At 54.0% G+C, this 24,841-nt stretch overlaps 1 protein-coding gene across 6 annotated transcripts in view; it reads right to left on the reverse strand.

Annotated features, from left to right (window-relative positions):
• The window catches only part of DCHS1 (dachsous cadherin-related 1), a 91,507-nt gene that overhangs the window by 26,259 nt on the left and 40,407 nt on the right, over positions 1 to 24,841 (reverse strand). For all 6 annotated transcript variants that reach the window (XM_075491477.1, XM_075491473.1, XM_075491478.1 and 3 more), the window contains 3 exons: positions 1,773 to 1,961; positions 1,428 to 1,659; positions 124 to 360 (listed from right to left, as the gene is read on the reverse strand). In XM_075491477.1, coding sequence (XP_075347592.1) covers positions 124 to 360; positions 1,428 to 1,659; positions 1,773 to 1,961 — 658 coding nt within the window. The remainder of the gene's footprint in view (positions 1 to 123; positions 361 to 1,427; positions 1,660 to 1,772; positions 1,962 to 24,841) is intronic.

Here is a 24,841-nt window from a genome sequence, read left to right on the forward strand (position 1 = left end):
ATGCCTCTGTGCATGTGTGGAGCTCCCAGAACAGGGTTGCTCTGTGAGGAAGTGTGGTACTGGACCTTCAAGATGATGCAGGGACAGGGAAAGTGACTGCATACAAAAGGGACAAGCCCATACCTGGAGGGTTCAGGGCCCGGACAGCCCCCACACTGGCACCCTGCAGCATGTCCTCAGGCACTGTGAAGAAGTACTGAGCTTGCTCAAAGACAGGGGGTGAGACCGTGCCTTCCACGATGCTGATGTTCACCCGGGCATTTGGCTGTGCCTGCAGGCCCCCACCATCTTGTGCAGAGATCACCAGCTGCACCAGGGTGTTGGCTTTACCACTCAGGGACCATGAGAGGGAGATGACACCTAGGGAAGAAAGCAGTTTAGAGGGCACTATGCCTGCGCCCCTGCCTGTCATCTGGCACCAAGGGAACAGGCCAAACCATAAGCTTAAAAAGAAAGACCTAAGGGAGCAGCAAACAACATGTGTCGCAGGGAGGAGCTCACCATGGAACAACTGGAGTAAAGAGGAACCCTCCTGGGAAAGCCTCCCCAAATCCTCCTTTCTCAACCTTAGGCCCAGCCCTGAGCTAAGCAGTGGCAAGGGCTGGGGGAAACGAGCCAGAGGGCAGGTTGTGGGAGAGGGAAAGGAGGGACTAGGGCTTCCAATGTGGGGTGCAGGGTGATGGTCACAACACAGCAGGTGGGATCTGGGCTGTGGGGAGGCTCTTAGAGGAAATGGAGAACTGAAGGACCATCCTCTACAGGCCCTACAAAGGAGGTGGCCCTGCATTAGGATGGCTGGTAGGCCTGTCTCATCCCAGTCGCATTCTGGGAACTTGGGGACCAGTGTGGAGAGACCCCGATGCCTGTGCTGAGCACAGGACACCTTCCTGTCCTGCTGAGAGCCCCTGGCACCACACGCCCATGCACTCACCCTCCCCAGCAGAAACCACTCTGGTTTTGGTGGCCAAAGCAAGGCACAGCAGATGCAGCCAATGATAAAGGTGGGACCGAGTACAACAGAGAGTTACAGGGAAGGAGAGAAAACTGAGCAGGGGAGAGAAGGGAACTGCGCAGGGACAAGAAACTAAGCAGGATACAGCCTGATGGGGCAAAGCAAGCAGCATACAGGAGGAAAAGCGCAGTGAGTCAGGGATGGGGAATGAGGGAGAGGAAGGAAGACGGGACAAATGAGGAACAGAGCAGGGAGCAGAAACAAGAGGTCAGAGACTGAGTCTGGGAAGGGGCTGCCAGAGGCTCAAGAAGCTGAGGCAGGGAAGATGTGGCAGGGAGAAGAACAGACATATTCTGGTGGCAGACTGCACTGCTGAGATGGCCAAGCAGTGACCCTCAGGCTGGCTTTTACACCTGCCCGCATCCCAGTGCTCTGATTGCTGCCTATTCTGGCTGCCCCCTGAGCTCTCTCTCACCTGTGTCCTTGTTGAGGGAGAAGAGAGGGGGTGAGTTTCCCAGGACAATGCGGTAGGTCACTTTCCCGTGCAGCCCCTCATCCTTGTCGTGGGCAGTAACACGCAGCACAGCGGTACCTGGCATGCTCTGTGTGCTGATGCTGGCAGCATACTCCAGTGGATAAAACGCTGGCTGGTTGTCATTTATGTCCTCCAGGAAAACCTTCACATACACCATGGAGTTCAGGCCACCCTGTGGAAGGACCAGATCAGAGATGGTGCAAAGAGCAGGGGCAAGGACAACAGTATCCCCTGCACAGTGCTGAGTCAGCAGCATCACATCCCCATGACTTCTCCAGCACTCACCCCATCAACAGCAGTGATGGTGAAATCATAGGCAGACGTGCCCTCATCACGATCCAGGGGCTGCACAGTGCACAGCTGCCCCGTGTGCTTGTCAATGCTGAACTGCGTGGGGACAACACTGCCGATGCCAGAACCAATGGAGTAGGAAAGGGAGCCAAACGTGCCGCTGTCTGCATCTGTGGCTGTCACCTGGATGAGGGAAGGCACCACATGATCAGGGCCAGCATCACAGGCGACCACCAGCCAACCCAGCCCATCACCACCACCACCTCCACAACCCAGTGCTGCCCTCTGCTCCGTGGCCCACAACCACTGCACAGTTCTCAAAGGTGGCCATAGTAAAGCAGACTGACAGTTACGGCCTCAACTGTGATTCTTGTCCCAGATAAGCCACCATTTCCTCTGCAGCCCTCCCTGCAAGAGGACAGGGCCTTCCAGGGGCTCACTGGCTGCAGACAGTGCCCTGGACAGTGCTGCAGGCAGCTGTGGTGCACCCCAGGATCAGCCTATGCTGGCCTGGTCTCTGTGCAGGGACACAGAGGTGGGGGGGCACAGCATTGCAGACTCACAAGAGCTGCACCATACTTTCTATCTATCTAACCTACAGTGCTGCCATGGGTCTCTGCACCACCAGAGGTGCCTTGTTTCAGGTGATACCTCCCTTCTTACACCCCTGGGGCAACGTCCATGACTCAGGTCAACAGACTTGCTTTAGCAAAGGAAAAGGCCATATGGAGAGGGGGTGCAGAAAGACCAAGCCTCACACAGATGCCAAGGATCTAGCAGCCAAGCATCCCCATTGCACCCAGCTTGACAGGCCAGTCAGGGACAACCTGCACTTTCGCAGCAGCTGCCCCTGGCCCTCTGCTCCTTCTTTTCTGCAAAGACCCTTAAGACAAGACAGGAAGAAAACCAGCCGCCTTTTCACCATGACCCTGGCTCTGTCCTGCTCTCAGAGCTCTGTGCCCAGCAGCCCTGGGCTCTGAGGATGATGACTGAGGGTGGCATTGCCCTGGGACAGCCAGGGCCCACTGGAGCCTAGGACACATGAATTGCATTAGCAGTTACAGGCACAGAAGGAGGATTAAAACTGCTCCCTGCTTGCAAGGCCCCAGTTCCTCCTTGGGCTCCTTGCAGAGCTCAGGTCAGCAGAAAACAGCTCCTTCCCCCTGACCCCAGCATCACTGCCCATGGCTCATCCACCAGCTGGGAGCTCTGCACAGAGAACAAAGCTAGAGGACGGAGCCAGGAGGGAGGCAGCTGGGCCAGGCCCGGGTGAAGTGGAGTTCAGGCCTCGTCAGCCACAGCTCCTCCCAGCAGCAGCGCTGGGGCCTCGGCTCCCGTGAGCGAGAAGCACAGGAACGTTGCACACGCGCCAAGGAAAGGGCCCAGCTGGGGGCTGCAAACAGCTCTTTCCTTTGGGCAGGGCCCCTAACCTGAACCACTCACCCGATCATCAGAGATGGAGGAACAACAAGAAAGAGTACAGAGAACGGCTAGGCCAGGGAAGAAAAAAATAAATCAGGTAGAGGTGGGACCTCCCTCCCCCCCAGACCACATCCTCTGCACCCCAGGGAGGGGAGGCAGCACCTGAGATAGCCCCTTGCCAGTTCTCCTGCCCAGTGATCCAAAGCCTCCAGGGAGGGGAGGCAGCACCTGCAACACACCCTCACCAGCTCTCCTGCCCTGCTGCCTGTGGTCTAAGGGGATGCCTGAAGGGAGAAGCTGAGAGCACATCTACAATGAGCACCATGCTTCCTGTACAGAGTATTTGCTCCCCAACCCTGCAGCAGCTGCCAGAAGAAGCACCACGAAACAGGATCCCCCTTCCCTGCTCCAGCTGCAGAGCACTCAGAGCCACAGGTGCCATGACAGCAGCCCAGCCAGAAAGCACTTTGGGAAATTGGACCCACCCGCCTCCTCCCTGAGTTCAACATCCTCCCTCCCTCCTGCCTCAGCTCCCTTTGCTGCAGAGCTGCTCATCTGAGAGTATTAAATCTGACCTCACTGACATTGCTGAAACCTGTATTCAGGTTAACTGTGTTCTGGCTCCATGTTGGATAGTATTACTGGGGTGATAGCGCTGTACCAATACACTTGAGTTGTGTGCCATGCCTGGGTTTTAGCTGGTAGCGTTCTCTACCACTGCAGATGGAAATGCACCTGAAACTGATAAGCTGCCACAGTGACTGGAATAGGCACTATGTGGCAAATTAATAACTTCTTTCCTTCCAAGTGAACTGCTTATCACTCTGAAAGTGCTCTAAAATGCATGTCAGCTGCTTTAATACACTGTACAGCAACAACCCCTGCAGCAGAGTAAGGTATTTTCCTTAGGCTCCTCAGGCCACGGGCTCTGGTGCTTCCAGAACAGCCTCACTTCCCCACCTTAACCATCCTCTGACGGCCACCATCCTAAGAAAGATACCCACAGGGGAAGCTATCTGGAAATCCAGCCTTCTGCCACAGGAGCTGGGTCAGATTTTGGGAACAGGGCAGAAACAGATGAGCTCTCACTATTACGCAGTACAGCACCATCCCCCTGGCTGCTCCCTGGTACCCAGAGCCATCTACCTGCAAGACTGCCTCATGGAGCCAGCAGTCTGGCATCAGAGGCAAACCTAGACGTAGAGCCAGGGCAAGGCACCCTCAGAAAAGCTCCACGTTCACAGGTGTCTGGCGCTCCACCTCCCCATCCTGCTGTGGGACTGTCTGTGGATGTCTGTCTAACACAAACCCTGCCTGTACAAGCCCACACAGGGTCCAAGAGAGGTCATGTCACTGCTACACCAGCACTGGTGCAAGCACCACTGGAGACTTGTGTCTGGTCCTAGTCTCACTTGGAGGGGTGGTGCTAAACTAGTGCCCAGAGAAAAGCCACAGGAACAACAAAACACCTGAAGGAGCAGCTAACCGTGTTAGCTCAGTGTGGGGCGGCTGGACAGTTTGCTTAGCGTCTCTGCCACTGTGTGGAGAGGGAGTGGGCCTGTGGCTGGTGCACCCCCCAGCCTGAGCTCTCCTGCCTGCAGGCAGGCAGTGCCTGCAGACCGCTTATGCCCTGTGTGTGCGTTCTGTGGGATGGGGCTGGCTGCCTGCCTGCAGCCAGCCCACACTCAACAGGGCCTGATGCAAGCCCTGTAGACAGCACAGAATCCCCACTGCGGCTGGGGTGATGCCCCCTGGGGACTCCTCTGACAGGCAGCATAGCATTTGATCAGCCACTAGGTATGGCAGACACCTCAGTCTAGCTGGCATGCGTAGCTGGGACTCATGGCTGCAGACTGCAGAGCACATGCAGTCTTGGACGTGGTGCCCATTTTTAGCCGTGAGGATAACTAACCACCAAAAGGCTCATCAAGGCCTGTGGTGAATTCACCACTCCTGGAAATTTTTAAACCAAGTATGGATATTTTTCTAGGAACTTTGCTAGAAGCTAATGCAGGGCAGCCCCAGGCTCTGTATGTAGTGCTCACCCCAAATCTTGGATCAACAGCTGGTTTTACTGTAGCTTACTTATGAGGCTCCTGATGTTTGCCTGAGAAATAAAAGGGAAATGGGGTCAAGCTGTCTGTGGGACAGCCCAGGAAACACTCCATTCAGGATTGTGCAAGGCCTGCTGCTTGAATACGTGGGAGCAGCCGTCAGAGCTCTGAGCCTGAATGGAGCCCCTACAGCACCCTCACCTCTGACTTCTTTTGAACATCCTGCAGGGCCAAGACTGGCTGTTCCCAGGAGGAGCTATGTGAGAGGAGAGAGGAGAGAAGGAGAAGGCTGTAGCTGGGAACAAGACACCTGCATGAGCTTGCAGGGTCAGCATGAAGATACGAGGCGTGGACAAAGCTGTGGGGTCCACTCATCTGCACAGGACACCTGCACAAGCTTGCAGGATCACCACGGATACACCAGGCACAATGTGCAGAGGTGAAGTGCATGCTGTGTTTCTGCCCAAGACTACAGTATGTGCAGCTGCAAACCCATGTGCCAAGAACAGAAGTGTTCACAAAGCGCAAGCGCAGGAAGACTCCCCACATTGGGTGAAAATGTTCTGTGCTGTGTTGTTGGACAGCAGTGATGCCAGAGCCCAGCACTCTGTCCCCATCTTGGGACTCCAGAGGGTGCTCCGCGAGGCAGAGAGTGTGGCCCTGGAGCTCTGACATCAAGAGCCCAGATGTTCCCATTCACAGACCCAGCCAGATCAGCAGTGAGAAGGAAGCCATGGTGAATTGTTTCTATGGTTCATTACGTTCTCTGTTGAAGACTTACTTCTAATCACTGCTACTAGCCAAGTCTGATTCTGCCCTTGTAAGACTAAGGGGCGGTTGTTCTTAGAAACCCTCTCTGTATTGGTATTGGTGGGTGGACCAGGCAAACCCATCCCCTTCCTGGATAAACCAGCTGCATGGTCAGAGTGTTTTCTGGTCTGTAGCTTTCCTGTTCTATCCTGTAGGACCCTATTCTCCAAAGGGAAATCCTTGCCATCAGGAGAGAATGGCTGCATGAATGCATCCTGCTATTGCATATGGGATGTGTTTCTGACAGCAGTCAGCAGCTTGGTCTTTGACAAGTGAGGGAGACTGAGACTCAGGGTCCTGCAGAGCATCCTGCTCGAGTCCAGAATGAGGCCAGGCTTTCTGAGCAGCACAGGGCCAGTGTTCCTGCCTGTCTTTCGGCCTTGTTAAGATGTGCTTGGCTGCAAGCACGGTATTTCCCTGGAACCTGCTGCAGCTGTGCACAGCACATGGAGCATTACTCTCCCTGGATGCCTTGTCCTCTAATTCTGCCTACAGCATGCTCCTGGGACAGCCCAGCCTTCACACAGCCTCACATAGAGCCCACTCAGCCCAGGGCATCACTGGTGTCCCCCAGCACTGCACACTGTGCTAGCCATGGCCAGGTCCGGCCTGCAACGGGCTACTACACTTCTCCCATGTCGCTCAGCACGCCCCATCCCTACCTGCCTATTGTGCCCCACACAGCTCCCATGTCCCAGGCCCCATACAGATGCTCCCATGGGCACTAGGACTGGCACCTTTCTCTTGTCACCCCCAGCAACACCTCCATCTCCTCCCTGTATTGCCAGCTTCCTCCACCGCCCCCTATCCAGGATATTCCCCGGCCATACAGTGGTACCCCACAGGTCTGCTGCGGCTGTGCAGAGCTGGCACCTGACCATGGGCTGGAGAGCATAGCCTGGGCTTGAGGCACTCGATCTCGCTTCATGTCTGCCTTCCCCCTTGCAGGGCAGCAAGCAAGGCAGCGCAGCACAGCCTCAACCTGTGAGGGTGTACTGGCAGTGCCCTGGTTCAGAGCCAGCCAGAGCTGGTTGCTCACCAGCAGTGCAGGGTTCAACAAAAATGCAAAAATGTGGAATTCCTTGCTTCAGGGCACAGTGATATCAAATTGTACAGATTCAGAAAGCAACTACCCACATTCACAGAGAAAAATCCACTAAAGGCTTTAAACACAAGGACATCAATGCTGGGCCAGGAAATACCCCAGTGGAAGGACTGGGACAGTGTGCCAAAGCGGCAGCAGTACCTGAGGGAAGCCTCTGGATCACAGACCCTGGGTCTCACAAGGAACTTCAATTTCCCAGGCCAAGCAGGGATGACACACAGCTGGATCCGCTGTTCACTAGCAAGGGAGAACGGACTGAGGATGTGGTAATCAGTGGTAGCCTGGGCTGTAGTGACCATGAAGTAGCAGTGTTCAGGATCCTAAAGGGAGCAAGGAAGGAGAGTAGCAGAGTACAAACCCTGGACTTCAAGCAAGACTTCAGCTTATACAGGGAACTGGTAGGTGGGAGGGATCCCATGGGAGGCAGGTCTGAAGGCCAAGGGAGCTCAGGAAAGCTGGCAAGCCTTCAGGACAGCATACTCCAGGCACAAGAACAGTCCATCCCAGTACTCAGGAAAACAAGGAGACATATCAGCAGATGGCCTTGGCTAAAGAGGGACCTTAGGGCTAAGCTGCAATGCAAAAAAGCAGCATATGGGAGGTGGACACAGAGGCAAGCTACAAAGGAGGAATTTATAGACATTGCCCAGGCATGTAGGGATGGTATCAGGAAAGTAAAAAAGTTCAAGTGGGGTTGAGACTTGCAAGGAAAATTGTGGGTGCTAAGAAGAGCCTCTACCACTCCATTGGTAGTAAAAGGCTGAATAAGGGCCCATTTCTAAATGCAGTGGGTGATTTAGTGACAGCAGACACAGATAAGACTGAGACACTCAATGCCTCCTTTACCTCAGTCTTCACCAACAAGGTCTCCCAGGCCTCCATGCTTTTTGAAAGAGTTCAGAGAGCTACCAGACAGGGATGAAGACTGAGTCAGGATTTCTTCAGTGAACTTGATCTATACAAATCCATGGGATCCAACAGGCTGCATCAATGGATACTGACAGAAATAGACTTGCAGGGCTGCTCTTTCAAATATGGTGGAGATCAGGGGAGATCCCTAACAACTGGAGGAAAGAAAATATTGTACCCCACCTTCAAAAAAGGCCAAAAGGATGACCTGAGGATCTATGCTCTTGTCAGCCACACTTTGGTCCCTGGGAGAATCATGGAGCCCAAGACTGGAGCATGTTTTTGGCCCATGGAGGAGCCTGGGAGGGGAACAGCCAGCACGGATTGACTGTCCTGTTTGCTTTCTGTGATGCAATGATGGGATCTGTGGTTGAAGGGATGACAGCTGTGGATGAAAATTGCCTGGACTTTAAGAAGGCTTTTGACACCTTCTCCCACAATCCTCATATCCCAGGCAGGGTGTTATGGTTTGGAGGGCTGGACAACCGGGTGGGTAAAAAACAGGTTGGAGGGTTGGGCTCAGAGGGTGGTGGTTCATGAGCTGTGCTCTGCCTGGAGGCAGGTGACAAGTGGAGCACCACAGGGACCAGCCTGGGGACCTCTCCTGCTTAACATCTTCAGCGATGACCCAGCGCAGGCACAGAGTGCACGCTCGTCACGGTTACAAATGACACCAGCCTGGGGAGGGGGAAGCAGCTGATGCGCTCGAGGGCAGGACTGCACCCCGAGGGCCTCTGGCAGGCGGGAGGAATGGGCCGACAGGAACTGCATGAAACTCAGCAAGGACAAATGCCAAGTCCTGCTCTGGGAAGCAGAGCACTAACAGCACAGGCTGGGACCACCAGGCTGGGGAAGCAGCTCCGGGGAAAATGTCCTGGGGGTCTGGGTGGGCAGCGAGCAGGACATGAGCCACAGTGCACCCTGGCAGCAAGGAGAGCCCAGCAGCACCCTGGCCTGTGTGAACAGGGGCACAGCCAGGAGGTCAAGGGCAGGGCTTATCCTCCCCTCCACTCAGCCCTTGCTAAACCACATTGAGACACCACATCTAGTTTTGGGCCCCCACTACAGGAAAGACCTTGACAAACTGCAGCGAGTTCAGGGGGGGCCACTGAGCCGGTCAGGGGCTGGAGCACCTGCCCTGTGAGGAGCTGCTGAGGGACTGGGGCTTGCTCAGCCTTCAGGAGAGAGGGCTGCAGACCTAACAGCAAGCTGCCAACACCGACGGGGAGCTTATCAAGGAAACAGAGCCAGGCTCTTCACAGTGGTGCACGACAGGAGAACAAGAGACCGCAGGCATCGGCTGAAATGATAATGTCAGGCTGGATACAGGGGAAAGATTTTTCCCTGTGAGGACCGTCCAGTATTGGAGCAGGTTGCTGAGAGAGGCGGTGCAGCCTCCATCCTTGGAGGTTTTCAAGACGCTACTGGATGAGGCTGTGAGCAGCCTTGTCTGACCCCACAGCTGCCCCTGCTTCCAGCAGGAGGTTGGACCAGAGACCTCCCAAGGTCTTTCCAATCTGAATTACTCTGTGACTCAGTGATCCACCTGTTGCACCCTTTCCCCAGCACAGGCTATTGGACACCAGTAAAGCAGCTTATTCTGCAATACAGAACTTCGCTCTGCTGTACTAGAGCTGCTCTTTGGCTCCTTGTCCAGCACTCAATGTAGCCCTGTGCTATACGGCCCTTTATTTTGAACATTGTAGGATCCCTATCCCAGGACTCACAACTGTTGCACACTCAGCAGCAGCCCCGGATTTGCTGCAGCAAATCCAGCCAGTTCCAGCAAAAGATGCCCGCCCCTCTCTTCTCCCAGTCACACACAGGCTAGTTTACAATTTTTCCTTTGAACCCATGCACTCCTTTCCTGTGCCCATGGGGCTGGGCAAATGCAAGGCATTTGGGAGGGCTCCAGCAACACAGTCCCCAAATCCCTGTTAATCTTATAGGCAGAGGGCTGCAGGACTAGTTGGGTTTTCCTCAGATATCTGTGTCCCTACAAGAGGGCAGGAGCCTTGCACCGAACCAAAGGTGTACAGCACCCTAGCATCCCTCCACATGCATATGTGGCTCTGCAGCTGCCCTCACTGCTATTCATAACTCACAGCAGGGGTCACAGCATGCTGAGGTCCAGTGGGGAACAACAACAGGTACAGATTCCCAGGAGGTCTTTCCAACAGAATCTACACGTCCCAGACACATAAACACGCAGTGACACTCCCAGACACTGCAAACAACAGTGATTCAATATATTACGTCCTACAAAGCCTCCACTCACCAGTGTCACATAGCAGAATGCACACATGTTCATGTGCTCATTCTCTGTTTCCTTAACCTCACCTGCAGGCTGCTTCTTGTCTTGCAGCACTGCCTTGGCTTCACTGTTCCCCTGCACTAAGTGTGGGCCCATCTCTAGCACCTCCTGAACTTCTGCCTTGGGTGTTTTCACAGTTCCAGCATGTCCAGGGTCCATCTTTCATACAACTCTTTCCACTTCTAGGTCCTAGCAAGGGTAAAGCCTCCTCGTGCTGGCACATGCTGGGCGTTCCCACATGATACATAGCCAAAGAGAGAAAATACTCACTGGGGAAGGGAGAAAGAAGCATGAACCAACCCCTTTCCCAAGGGCCATCAGACACCCACTGTATTTGGCTTGGAACAAGTTTATACTAAGGCAAAAGACAGCAGTGGTCAGCAGGATCCTGTGCCCTTCATTAGTTAATGTTTCAGTCCTAGTTCATACTTGCGTCCTAACAAGATAGGCTGGCAATTTTAAGCTTATTTGGAAATAGGTTGTATGCTTGGGTTTTGTTGTTTCCTCCTTACACCAGACAAGGGAAATAAGAAGAGAATACAAGAGAGAACAAGTGACACACTGTGCAGCAGCACAGACCAAGAGCTGGGCTGCAAAGGAAAACCTGATGGAGGGAAATTAAGATTTTGCATACTAAACACGTGAAGCAAGAGGAGGGAGCCGGGGAGGATATGCTACTTCAGTATGACAGAACAACCTGAACCAGAGGCCAGCATCCTGGTGCTGCTAAAGGAAGCAGACAACCTGGAGACCCAGCTGGAGTTCAGGGGCTGGAGACTGAGTCCAGGGCCAGAAACCAACAGCATCCTTAGGGGAAAAGCTGCATTTCACTGCAGATTTTGGAGACAAGATGTTTAGTATAGGCAGTTGCTAATCAGTGCTGCAGCCACACCCCAGAGCAGGATCAGGGAGCAGGGACAAAGGCACTCAAATGCTGACAGCTGCTGAGTGGGCAGTGAGCCCTTACAGACAAGCCCAGCAGGATGTTTTGTACATTGGGCAGCCTCTCCATGTCTACAGAAGTTGTTTGTGACCACTATAAAAAGGCTGAGGATGTTCTCAAGTCTATATGCATGACAAACAGTGAATATTTAGAGACGTGATTAGTCAGATACTGTAAACTCAGACTTAGGAATATCACGACAGTCATGTGAACGCTAGTATGTAAAAGGAATGCCAGCAGAAGAAACGTGCTAACTGAAAAGCACACAAAAATGAAAAATGTTAAAATAAAATAGCTACAGTTTGGCTATCTGTGTGCCAGGGAGGAGAACTGGGAAAGGCCTAAAGGATGAGAGGCAGGAGGAAAAGGGATAGGACAGTAAATGCAAAGGGAACTGCACAGTGCAGTGGTAGCACAAGGCTGGGATATGCTACTGTTGTTTTTGCATTAAAAATCATAGAATCATAGAATAGTTTGGGTTGGAGGGGACTTTTAAAGGTCATCTAGTCCAACCCCTCTGCAATGAGCAGGGACATCTTCAACTAGATCAGGTTGCCGATGTCAAGTTGGGAAAAGAAACTGGATGAAAGTGACAGACAAAATACATTATTCCTTTCATATAAGGGATGCAAATGAAATGGCATGTGCCCCCTGGGGCCCAAGAATGTGTTAAGGAAGCCAGGGGATGAACCTGATGCTGTGCTTTCAAGACTTTTCTTTGACAGGTATAGAAGCAGTTCATCTTGAGTGCGCTCAACAGGCATGTGCAGGCCAACCAGGGGATCAGGCCCAGCCAGCATGGGTTCATGAAAGGCAGGTCCTGCTTGACCAGCCTGACCTCCTTCTATGACCAGGTGACCCACCTAGTGGATGAGGGAAAGGCTGTAGATGTTATCTGCCTAGACTTTAGTAAAGCCTTTGACATGGTTTCCCACAGCATTGGTCTCCCATAGAGAAGCTGGCAGCTCATGGCTTAGGCGGGTGTACTCTTTGCTGGGTAAAAAACTGGCTGGATGGCAAAGCCCAGAGAGTTGTGGTGCATGGAGTTAAATCCAGTTGGCGGCCAGTCACAAGTGGTGTTCCCCAGGGCTCAGTTTTGGGGCCAGTCTTGTTTAATATCTTTATCAATGATCTGGATGAGGGGATCGAATGCGCCCTCAGTAAGTTTGCAGATGACACCAAATTGGGCAGGAGTGTCGATCTGCTTGAGGGTAGGAAGGCTCTGCAGAGGGACCTGGACAGGCTGGATCGATGGGCTGAGGTCAATTGTCTGAGGTTCAACAAGGCCAAGTGTCAGGTCCTGCGCTTGGGTCACAACAACCCCCTGCAACACTACAGGCTTGGGGAAGAGTGGCTGGAAAGCTGCCCGGCAGAAAAAGACCTGGGGGTGCTGGCTGACAGCCCGCTGAAAATGAGCCAGCAGTGTGCCCAGGTGGCCAAGAAAGCCAAGAGCATCCTGGCTTGTATCAGGAATAGTGTGGCCAGCAGGAGTAGGGCAGGGATCATGCCCCTGTACTCGCCACTGGTGAGGCCGCACCTTGAATACTGTGTTCAGTTTTGGGCCCCTCACTACAAGAGAGACATTGAGGTGCTGGAGCGTGTCCAAAGAAGGGCAACGAAGCTGGTGAAGGGTCTAGAGAACAAGTCTGATGAGGAGTGGCTGAGGGAACTGGGATTGTTTAGTGTGGAGAAGCAGAGGCTCGGGGGAGACGTTATTGCTCTCTACAACTACCTGAAAGGAGGTTGTAGCAAGGTGGGTGTCAGTCTCTTCTCCCAAGTAACTAGTGGTAGTACAAGAGGAAATGGCCTCAAGTTGCGTCAGGAGAGGTTTAGATTGGATATTAGGAAAAATTTCTTTACTGAAAGGGTTGTCAAGCATTGGAACAGGCTGCCCAGAGAGGTGGTGGAGTCACCATCCCTGGAGGAGTTCAAAAAAATGTGTATATGTGGCACTTCAGGACATGGTTTAGTAGGCATGGAGGTGTTGGGTTGACGGTTGAACTAGATGATCCTAGAGGTCTTTTCCAACCTTAATGATTCTACGATTCTATTAAGAGGCTGCTACCACAGAGGGACTCAGGGAATACATCTGGGGCATTTTCTGCTGAAATCACTAACTGATCATTGTAATTACATGAAAACATAGCTGTTTGTTTGCATTCAATTCCCAACTGGATCTGAATCTGGCAAGGGATGTCAGAGTCAAGAAGAAGGGCTTCTATAAGTGCATAGGTGACAAAAGGAAGGCTAGGGAAAATGTAGGCCCACAGCTAAAGGAGATGGGGGACCTGGTGAGACAGGACATGTAAAAGACTTGGGTACTTAATGCCTTCTTTCCCTCAGTCTTTACTAGTAAGACCAATCTTCAGGAATCCCAGGTACCAGAGACTGGGGTGAAGGCTAGAGCAAGAAAGATGTACCCTTGGTTGAAGAGGATCAGGTCAGTGAATTCTTAAGCAAACTGGACATACATAAGTCCATGGGCCCTGATGGGATGCACCCACAAGTCCTAAGGGACCTGGCAGATGTCATTGTGAGGACACTCTCAATAATTGCTCAGTCATAGTGTTTGGGAGATGTCACTCCTATCTTCAGGAAGAGTAAGCAGGAGCACCCAGGTAACTACAGACCAGTTAGCCTCACCTTGATCCCTGGGAAAGTGATGGAGCAGCTAATCCTGGAAACCATTTCCATGCACAGGAAGGACAAGAAAATCATCAGGAGTAGTCAGCATGGCTTCACCCAAGGGGAAGTCATGCCTGACTAACTTGATAAATGGCTGGCCTGGTGGATATTGTCTACCTGGACTTCAGTAAGGCCTTTGACACTGTGTCCCATAAGATCCCCATAGACAAGCTGTTGATGAATGGGCTGGATGAGCAGACAGTAAGGTGGATTGAAAACTGGCTGAATGGCTCGGCCTAGAGAGTGGTGATCAGCGGTACAAAGTCTACTTGGAGGCCAATAGCTAGTGGTGTACCCCAGGGGTCAGTACTAGGTCCAGTCCTGTTTAAAATCTTCATTAATGATCTAGATGATGGGGTAGAGTGTACCTTCAGCACATTTGCTGATGACTCCAAATTGGAAGGAGTGGCTGATTCCCAGACGGAGCTCCCACGAAAACATGCGGCCACCCAGGTCTCAGGCTGCAGGGAGTGCCTGGGCCTCTTGCTGTTCACGCATGGCAGCCGTGCGGACAGCTGTGTGAGGTGTGACCAGGTGGATGATTTGCTCTGCATGGTGGCAGAGCTACGGGAGGAGGTAGAAAAGTTAAGGAGCATCAGGGAGGCTGAGAAAGAGATCGACTGATGGTGCCATGCTCTGCCCAACCTGAGACAGGAACAGGAGCAGCAGCAGCCACCAGTAAGAACCCACGATCAAGGGGATCCTCTATCCCCCCCCCACTGGGCTGAAGGCAGCAGCTCAAAGGAGGAGAGTGAATGGAGGCGAGTCCACGCTCGTGGCGGCAGGCGAAGGCCCTCCCTGCCCACCTCGCCTCCCCAGGTCCCTCCGTACAAGAGGTATGAGGCCCTGGAGGTGGAAGGGCAGTCAATGGAGGATGGGGACGACAGTCTATCTACACCAGAGGTGTTGCCCAGGGCAGAAGAACGTACGTCTTGTATTAACACCACCTCCACAAGGAAGAGAAGACGGGTCATAGTTGTGGGTGACTCCCTTCTGAGGGGAACCGAGGGTCTGATATGCCGGACGGACCCTCCTCTTAGGGAAGTCTGCTGCCTCCCTGGGGCCCGCGTGAAGGATGTCACGAGGGTACTCCCTAGCCTGGTACGGCCCTCGGACTATTACCCGCTACTGCTCTTCCATGTGGGGGGCGATGAAGCTGCAACACGAAGTCCCAGGGTGATCAAAAGAGACTTCAGGGCCTTGGTATGGCTAGTAAGGGACTCTGGAGCACAGGTTATTTTCTCCTCTCTCCCTCCAGTTGTGGGCAGCGACACAAGAAGGAACAGAGACACCCAATCTATTAACGCATGGCTCCGTGGCTGGTGTCATCGCCACGGATTTGGTTTTTTTGACAACGGGATGGCCTACACAGCACCGGGTTTGCTGGCATCTGATGGGATTCATCTTTCTCAAAGGGGAAAGAGAATCTTTGCTCAGGAACTTGCGGGGCTCATCGACAGAGCTTTAAACTAGACCCGAAGGGGGAGGGGGATAATATCAGGCTTGCCCGAAGGAAGCTGAGGGACGACGTGCCACGGTTAGAGGGAATGGGTGCCAGCGAGGGCACTCGGTCTGTGTCTCTGAGATGTGCGGGGTACGCTGGGGCACAGCCGAAGTCGAACAGAGTTGAGCTAGGGGATACTGAGGCAATAGGAGCCCAGAGGGAAATGCCAGTGAGACGCCTCAAAGCACACAAGGGGTGTTCTTCTATGAAGGAAACACGGACGACAGCCCAGCTGAAGTGCCTCTACACCAATGCACGCAGCATGGGCAACAAGCAGGAGGAGTTGGAAGCCAATGTACATCAGGAAAACTATGATATGGTGGCCATCATGGAAACGTGGTGGGGTGACTTGCACAACTGGAGTGCAGCGATGGATGGCTATAAACTCTTCAGGAGGGATAGGCGAGGCAGGAGAGGTGGTGGGATAGCCCTATACGTCAGGGAGAGTCTGGATAGTTTAGAGCTCGATGATGGTGATGATAGGGTGGAGTGTCTATGGGTGAGAATCAGGGGGAAGGCCAACAAGGCAGATATTGTGGTGGGAGTCTGTTACAGACCACCCAACCAGGACGAGGAGACTGACAAACTATTCTATAAGCAGCTGGGAGAAGCCTCACGATCACTAGCCCTTGTTCTTGTGGGGGACTTCAACTTGCCAGATGTCTGCTGGAAATACAATACAGCAGAGAGGAAACAGTCTAGGAGGTTCCTAGAGAGTGTGGCAGATAACTTCCTGACACAGCTGGTGAGTGAGCCAACGAGGGAAGGTGCCCCACTGGACCTCTTGTTCACGAATAGAGAAGGACTTGTGAGCCATGTGATGGTTGGAGGCTGTCTTGGCAGAGTGATCATGAAATGATAAGAGTTTTTGATACGTGGAGAAGCGGTGAGGGGGGTCAGCAAAACTGCCACCTTAGACTTCCGGAGGGCGGACTTCAGCCTGTTTAGGAGACTGGTCGAGAGAGTCCCCTGGGAGGCAGCCCTAATGGGCAAAGGAGTCCAGGAAGGCTGGACATTCTTTAAAGAGGAAGTCCTAAAGGCACAAGAGTGGGCTGTCCCCAGGTGCCGAAAGATGAGCTGGCGGGAAAGAAGACCGGCCTGGCTGACTAGAGAGCTCTGGCTCGAACTCAGGAAAAAGAGGAGAGTCTACGACCTCTGGAAGAAGGGGCGGGCAACTCAGGAGGACTACAAAGGTGTAGCAAGGCTGTGCCGGGAGAAAATTAGAAGGGCCAAAACTGAGCTAGAGCTCAATCTGGCTGCTGCTGTAAAAGACAACAAAAAACACTTCTTCAAATACATTAGCAGCAAAAGGAGAGCTAAGGAGAATCTCCAGCCCCTAGTAGACAGGGGAGGGAACACAGTGACCAAGGATGAGGAAAAGGCTGAGGTACTTAATGCCTTCTTTGCCTCAGTCTTTAATAGCAGGGCCAATTGTTCTCTGGGTATGCAGCCCCTGGAGTTGGAAGATAGGGAGGGGGACCAGAATGGAGCCCCCAAAATCCAGGGGGAAATGGTTAGTGACCTGCTGCACCACTTAGACACTCACAAGTCTATGGGGCCTGATGAGATCCACCCGAGAGTACTGAATGAACTGGCAGATGTGCTCACCAAGCCCCTTTCCATCATTTACCAGCAGTCCTGGCTAACTGGGGAGGTCCCAGCTGACTGGAGATTAGCTAATGTGATGCCCATCTTCAAGAAGGGCCGGAAGGAGGACCCGGAGAACTACAGGCCTGTCAGCCTGACCTTGGTACCGGGGAAGCTGATGGAGCAGATCATCCTGAGTGCCATCACACGGCATGTAGAGAATAACCAAGGGATCAAGCCCAGCCAGCATGGGTTCAGGAAAGGCAGGTCCTGCTTGACCAACCTGATCTCCTTCTATGACAAGGTGACCCGCCTAGTAGATGAGGGAAAGGCTGTGGATGTTGTCTATCTAGACTTCAGTAAAGCTTCTGACACGGTTTCCCACAGCATTCTCCTGGAGAAACTGGCTGCTCATGGCTTGGACAGGTGTACTCTTCGCTGGGTTAAGAACCGGCTGGATGGCTGGGCCCAAAGAGTGGTGGTGAATGGAGTTTACTCCAGTTGGCGGCCGGTCACAAGCAGTGTTCCCCAGGGCTCTGTGTTGGGGCCAGTTCTGTTTAATATCTTTATCAATGATCTGGACGAAGGGATCGAGTGCACCCTCAGCAAGTTTGCAGATGACACCAAGTTGTGTGGGAGTGTTGATCTGCTGGAGGGTAGGCAGGCTCTGCAGAGGGACCTGGACAGGCTGGATCGATGGGCCAAGGTCAATTGTATGAGGTTTAACAAGGCCAAGTGCAAGGTCCTGCACTTGGGCCACAGCAACTCCATGCAACGCTACAGGCTTGGGGAAGAGTGGCTGGAAAGCTGCCTGGCAGAGAAGGACCTGGGGGTGTTGGTCAACAGCCGGCTGAATATGAGCCAGCAGTGTGCCCAGGTGGCCAAGAAAGCCAATGGCATCCTGGCTTGTATCAAAAATAGCATGGCCAGCAGGACTAGGGCAGTGATCGTGCCCCTGTACTCGGCACTGGTGAGGCCACACCTTGAATACTGTGTTCAGTTTTGGGCCCCCCACTACAAGAGAGACATTGAGGTGCTGGAGCGAGTTCAGAGAAGGGCAATGAAGCTGGTGAAGGGTCTGGAGCAGAAGTCTCATGAGGAGCGGCTGAGGGAGATGGGATTGTTTAGCCTGGAGAAAAGGAGGCTGAGGGTAGACCTTATCGCTCTCTACAACTACCTGAAAGGAAGTTGTAGAGAGTTGGGGGTCGGTCTCTTCTCCCAGGTAACAAGTGATAGGACAAGAGGAAATGGCCTCAAGTTGCGCCAGGGGAGGTTTAGGCTGGATATTAGGAAATTTTTCTTCACTGAAAGGGTTATCAAGCATTGGAACAGGCTGCCCAGGGAAGTGGTTGAGTCGCCATCCCTGGAGGTATTTAAAGGACGTTTGGATGAGGTGCTTAGGGACATGGTATAGTGGTGGTCTTGGTAGTGTTAGGTTTACAGTTGGACTCGATGATCTTAAAGGTCTTTTCCAACCTATACGATTCTGTGATTCTGTGATATGCCAGAGGGTTGTGCTGCCATCCAGAGGGACCTTGACAGGCTGGAGAATTGGCCCAACAGGAACCTCATAAAGTTCAACAAGGGGAAGTGCAAAGTCCTGCACCTGCAGAGGAACAACCCCGTGCAAGAATATATGCTGGGGGCCACCCAGCTGGAAAGCAGCTTGGCAGAAAAGGACCTGGGGGTCCTGGTGGACATCAAGTTGAAGATGAGACAGCAATGTGCCCTTGCTGCAAAGAACGTGAATAGTATCCTGGGCTGCATCAGGAGGAGTGTTGCCAGCAGGTTGAGTGAGGTGATCCTTCCCCTCTACTCAGCACTGGTGAGGTCACAGCTGGAGTGCTGGGTCTGGTGCTGGGGTCCCCAGTACAGGAGAGAGTCCAGTGAAGATGATGAAGGGACTGGAGCATCTCTCCTATGAGGAAAGGCTGAGAGAGCTGGGACTGTTCAGCCTGGAGAAGGCTCAGGGGGGATGTCATCCATACATGAAAGAGGACACCAAGAGGATGGAGCCAGGCTCTTCCCAGTGTTGCCCAGTGCTAGGACCAGAGGCAATGGGCAAAAACTGAAAAACTGAACATCAGGAAGCACTTTTTCACTATGAGGGTGACCAAGCTCTGGCACAGGTTGCCCAGGGAGATGGTGGAGTCTCCATGCTTGGAGGTATTGAAAAGCCTACTGGACATGGTCCTGGGCAACCAACTCTGGATGGCCCTGCTTGAGTGGTGGGGGGTTGTATGAGATTATCTCAAGAGGTCCCTTCTGAACTCAACCATTCTGTGATCTCTAGCCAAAGGCCCTCCTGAACCTCCCAGTTCCCCATTCAGCTCCAGTCCTTCTGAGAGAGCTGATCTGCTCCATCAGCCCTGTAGCACAACCCTGACAGCACTGTGCAGCAGCATCTGCCACCTGCCCCTTCTTCCCTGCAGGTTTGGTGAGAAGACTTTGCTTGTGTATCCTGCAGCTACTGCAGCTGGGTCTACTGTGGCCAAAGTAGAGCAGAAGTGGATGACAAAGAAGAGCAGCAAGATGGCTCAGGGTTAGGCAGAAAGAAACCAGAGCACCAGTCTTAGGGAGCTATGACTGCTATGAGGGAAGGAGGACAGGTGCTGGGCAGGTGCACCTCTCCCCACTGCTTGGAGAGCTGGGAGGACAAAGATGGGAACTGAGGCCTTGTTATTTCACGCCCTCCTCCTAGTCCCCCAGCAAGGCAGGAGGGAAGAGTGGAGCCAAGGCACCACAAAGCTCTTACGTTCCCCAGAGTCGGGGATGGACAGAGAAGCACAGCCCCACACTGAGGTCCTCAGCTGCATAACCTTTTGGAGTCAAGGCTTCTCTTTCCCACAGACCCATCTAGAGGGCAACACTAGAGCCCCTCAAACACAGCCATCCCTTGCCCTCCCAGCCTTTCTGCTGACCCATGTACGCCCCTACACAGTCCACAGTGGACTGTGGAAAGGGATGGCGTTCATCTCAGCAGCTCGGGCCTCCATTCTCTGGCTGTCCTCCCCATCTCCAGCGAGTGCAGTCAGCAGGCAGGGAGCTCATCTGGAGCCCTGCCCTGGCTGGATCTCTGCTACGCACATGTTACGCTGTGGCTTTGGCAAACATCTGGCTCTGGGCTCCCGCCCCTCAGAGTGACGGCTCTTGGTGGGAGAGGAGGGGAGGCTGGCGCCAGTGTGGTCAACGATCCCACGCACGGCTCCCTTTGCCTGAGTGTGTGCCAGGCGTCCTGCCCTCCCCAGCCCTGGCACAGCTGCTGACCAGCTAAAAGCAGCCAGGGAGCGGCCACGGCTGCTATTTCAGGAGCTGTCTCTGGCTCCCGGGCTGCGTCTCAGCCTCCAGCATGCTCAGGCCTCGGGAGAGTAAGCAGGGTCAGGGTTCGTCCCCAGCGATTGTCCAGCACACGTGGCCAAGGCGAGGGTCAGACCCTGAGGCTGCAGGGAGCGCCACGTCTGGGTGGAGCCCTCTGCACAGCTGGAGGCACTGCCTGCTTGCACCGCTGGCTCCCCGCAGCCCAGCAGCTACAGGGCACGGGCAAGGGCTCTGGCTGGTGGCCCCACAGCCACAGCCTAGGCATGGACAAGCGCAGGGCTGCCACAGCCATACACAGCAAGGTATGGAGAACAGGGGGCAGGCTATGGCCTCCAGCACTGCTTTGGGATGGGGTAAAGCCCTCAGTTTTCAGGAGGAGGGGAAGCAGTTTAATCACACGCATTGGCAGCGAGGTAGGACTGTGGAGGGTGAGGCTGGGCAACAGGCTGAAGGAGCCTGGGGGTGAACGCTGCCTTTCTGGGAGTCCCTGTGCCTCTGAGCACAGGGGCAGAGTAAGGCACAGAAAGACAAAGAGCAAGACTCACAAACGGGGACCCAGGTGTCCTCTCTGGCGGAGCAGCAGGGAGGTGAAATGGGAGCTGCAGCAGGGAGCTACAGGGCACTGGGAGCCCCAGGGCAGCATGCAGGAGTTTGGGAGCTGAGCAGGGCAGGGAAGCTGGGCCTCTGCAGAGGAAGAGTGCTCAAGGTGGGGGGCTTGAGTGGGGCAGCAACAGTGCCGGGTGGGAAGTGACAGGGTCTGGTCACGGCCTCCTGGGGGGCACTGATGCCAAGAAGGACTGCAAACCAGGGTGTTGGGCTGGGTTTTGGCTGTGCAGAGCTCAGGCAGGGAATGCTCACAGAGCAGGTCTACGCAGCGAGATGGGACACAGCTGGGCAAGACATGCAGGTGAGACTGGAGATCAGGGCAGCACGAGATCAAACATGCCAAGCAGGGTGACCCTGGGCAACAAGGCAGGGATGGGGAGCAGGAAGAGGCTGGAGCATCCCAAGGGCCATGCAGGTGAGGGAAGGCACTGCCAGTAAGAGCTGCTCTGGGTGCAAAACAGCGAGGGTCCCTGGGGGGAGCAGGCAACAGCTGCTGGCAGCAACCAAGGGGTGTGGAGAGAACAAGAGGGAGCAGAGACTGAAAGATGGGAAGGGGGGGCAATGCTGGCGGGCTGGGGCTCTGGGAGGGGAGGTGCATGGACTGGCACTTTGGAGGGCAGCGTGCACAGGTGTAGGGCTGTGGGGGGACATGGAGGAGGGAGGGTGTGAGCAAGGACTGTGGGAGGAAGGGGGGTTATAAGGGGCCTGGGGCTGAAGCAGAGGTGAGGGAAAAGGGGCAGCTGTGAGGGGGCTGGGGATCTGTGTAGAGGAAGGAGGGAGCTGTGCGAGGGGGCTGGGGGGAGGAGCAGAGCATGGGGGGAGAGGAGCGTGAGGGGCTGGGGCCTCTCGGCTGCAGTGGAAAAGCTGCTGCAGCTCCAGGGGAAATGCTACTTGAATTAATCATGGCGCTGGCTGCTGTGCCAAGCCCAGGAGGAGGCTGCTGGCAGCGCAAGGAAATAACTTTCACAGGAATTTGGAACAAATGCAGCTCTTCTGGCGGTAACAACAGCACTCACCTCCCCCACAACCTCCCCATGTACCAGCATCTCCCCCATGTCCCCACTCCTTGTGTACCCCCAGACTCTCCCACATTACAGCCTGCTTCTCCCAGAAGCATGATGCACTCCTTCCCCTCACACTGCTCCCCAGCAAGCTCACAGGCATCTCCCCATCTTGCCTCAGGAAGCTTGCTTTCTTGTTTCTGAGGAGGGGGAGGCCTGTTTTATGTCGTGCAAAGGTCTGAAAATACGTTAATGCTAAATCCCTTGTCCCAAGAAAATGAATGCATGTAGTAATGTCCTCCCCACCTCCCGCCACTCTCTTTGGCAGCAAAGCCGGTGAGCGTTAGTCCTCTTGCTGTTCCAGTCCCCGTGCACGGCTACTCCCCGTGTCCTCTCACAGCTGCTCCCTTCAGTAGCATAATCGATGGATCAGGATTATCCGTCAAGACTCTCTTTCAGTAATACAGTATATATGGCCTGGTCTAGCCTACAGCACTTCATGCAAGTCTTCCTATCTGGGGCACAGCCCAAGCAGCTGTCCCGGTGCTGTGCATGCAGCATAGCCAGTCCCACAGAATCACAAATCAGTACTCAAACTTCAAAACTCATCAGACAAGTCCTCAAAACTGCAAGATAAGACTATACATTAGGTGTGTTGCTGGTCAGCTTTTATTTCTGATGTACTTGTTCCCCAACAACTGTGTGTATGAATGCAAAGGAAATACGTAAAACCTGGTTCCAAAATCTTTAATATTGGATCTATGCAAGAATCAATAATCCACCATCTCATCTCATTCACATTTCTGTCAAATCAGCCTGTGCTCACAACATGGGGTTTACACAGCTCTCTGTGCTCTATGCAGCCTGCCAGAGGACAGACAATACTTGATTTAGCATGAAAAGTTAGAAAGGCCCAGAAAGACAATATCTGACCATGCATGCAGCTTGCTGGTACAAAGTCAAATGCTTAAACAAATTTAAGCCAGCAGGGTGAATTTATACCAGAACAGTGCTTCACATCATGTAACCCTAGCATTTGAATGTAGTCCGATGAGCCCTAAAGCATCTATATTATCAACTCATGGCCACAGAGAGAAACAGAGACAACCAGTCAGTGACTATCCCTTGCTCTATTTTCTGCTGGTGTCATGTTCACTGATTCCCTGGGCTCCTTTTCCACTGGTGTTTCTCTCTCATCTCAGACTTGAACTGTGAGTTTGCTATTTCCTTTGCTTAGTGCTCGTGCAGAGTCTGCTACTGTGGGACCTGGCCCATGATAAACACGACTAATAAATAAAGAAGATGTTATGAGATCCTTTTTCTTTCTCGGGAGCTCAGGCCAACAACCTGCTCTGCTCATCTCTGTTCGTACACCAAACACAAAGACTGACCTGGCAGAGAGGATGGGGTGTGCAAGAGAGCAGGAGCCCTGCAGCTGTTCTTCAAGTCTCTTCTGGTCACTCACATGGACTCCCCACTTCCCCATCGTTCTGTCCTGCCCACGGAGAGCAGACGTCACCGTCTCAAAATAGACCTGGTCCTCCCAGGGTTGTTTTTCTTAGAAACATGGCAGTCCGATGGAGAATCGAACCCATTCAGTTCTGTGCTGACCTTGGAGGCTGTCCTATGTCCTGCACATCACGCTGGCAGGGCCTGCCCAGGGCCTAAGCTCTCATGACCATTATGAGGGTCTCAACCAAATTCAGACCTTGACAGAGACCCTTCAACCTCCCAAGGCAGGATGAGCCCTGATGCCTAGAAGCCACAGACAGATGGAGTCAAGTGGGAGCAACTGCACACAGGGGCTGTGGGGCAGCACACCTGACATGGGCAACCCTGTGGGACATGGTGCTGGCTGCTGGCTACCGTGGACCCTAACATCACCTCTGAAGCCCTCCTGTTCGGGACAACAGGGGTGCCATGGCTGAGGGGTGGCCACACTGGGCAGCTGTGCTCTGAGACCTGCGCTCCCTGTCCTGGCTCCACCCGGCTCCCCGACCTGGCTCACTCCTGCTGCGGCCCAGTGCCGAGCCGGCAGCCTGGCCAGCCTCCTTTCCCATCCTCTCACGTTTCCCGGCTCAGAGGAAGCAGCAGCAGATGTGTGAGCTGTTTGCTTTGTGCCGAGGCCACGCGGGAGTTACCTGCACTCAGCCCAGACGCGCCGTTTCCAAACGAAACATGAGGGCTGAGCCAAGACCATCGAAATCTGGCCAAACCCTCAGTCACTGCCGGCCGCTGGGCCAGCACCTTCCCCTGTGCAGCGTGGAGCTGGGCTGGCCCCTGCGCTACACGGGCCTCACCATGGCCAGGCAGCCGCACACTGGACCAGCTTCTCTGTGCCATCCCCATGGCCCTGCACCGCCTCAGCTCCTCCACAGGTCCTGCTCTCCTCCTGCCTGTCCCTGCACTCGCAGTCAGGAGCCCAGCCGCCATCTCCAATTGCATTTCCAGAACGCCTTCCCACACGGCAAGCGGCACTGAGGAGGAAGGCACGGAGAAGGAGAGAGAGGGGGGCCTCCCTTCAGGGGCTGCCGCAGCCGAGACATCCGTGCACACGCCTGGGGCCTCCATGCTCACCCAGGGACACATGGCTCCTCCACTCCGCCCCTGTCCCTGAACCCACCCCCACCCTTGACCCCTTCCCCATCTCTGTCTCCAGCCCTGGTCCTGTCCCTGTCCCCATCCCCACCCACCTGGGACAGTGTAGAGTGTTGCCCTGCACAGACCAAACCCAAATCTTCTTCATCTCCCAGCCACTTCTTCTGCCCAGACTTCCCCCACAATCCCACCCTGACCCATCCCCTC

This window comes from Mycteria americana, chromosome 1, assembly GCF_035582795.1.
Source record: "Mycteria americana isolate JAX WOST 10 ecotype Jacksonville Zoo and Gardens chromosome 1, USCA_MyAme_1.0, whole genome shotgun sequence".
Lineage (NCBI taxonomy): Eukaryota > Metazoa > Chordata > Aves > Ciconiiformes > Ciconiidae > Mycteria > Mycteria americana.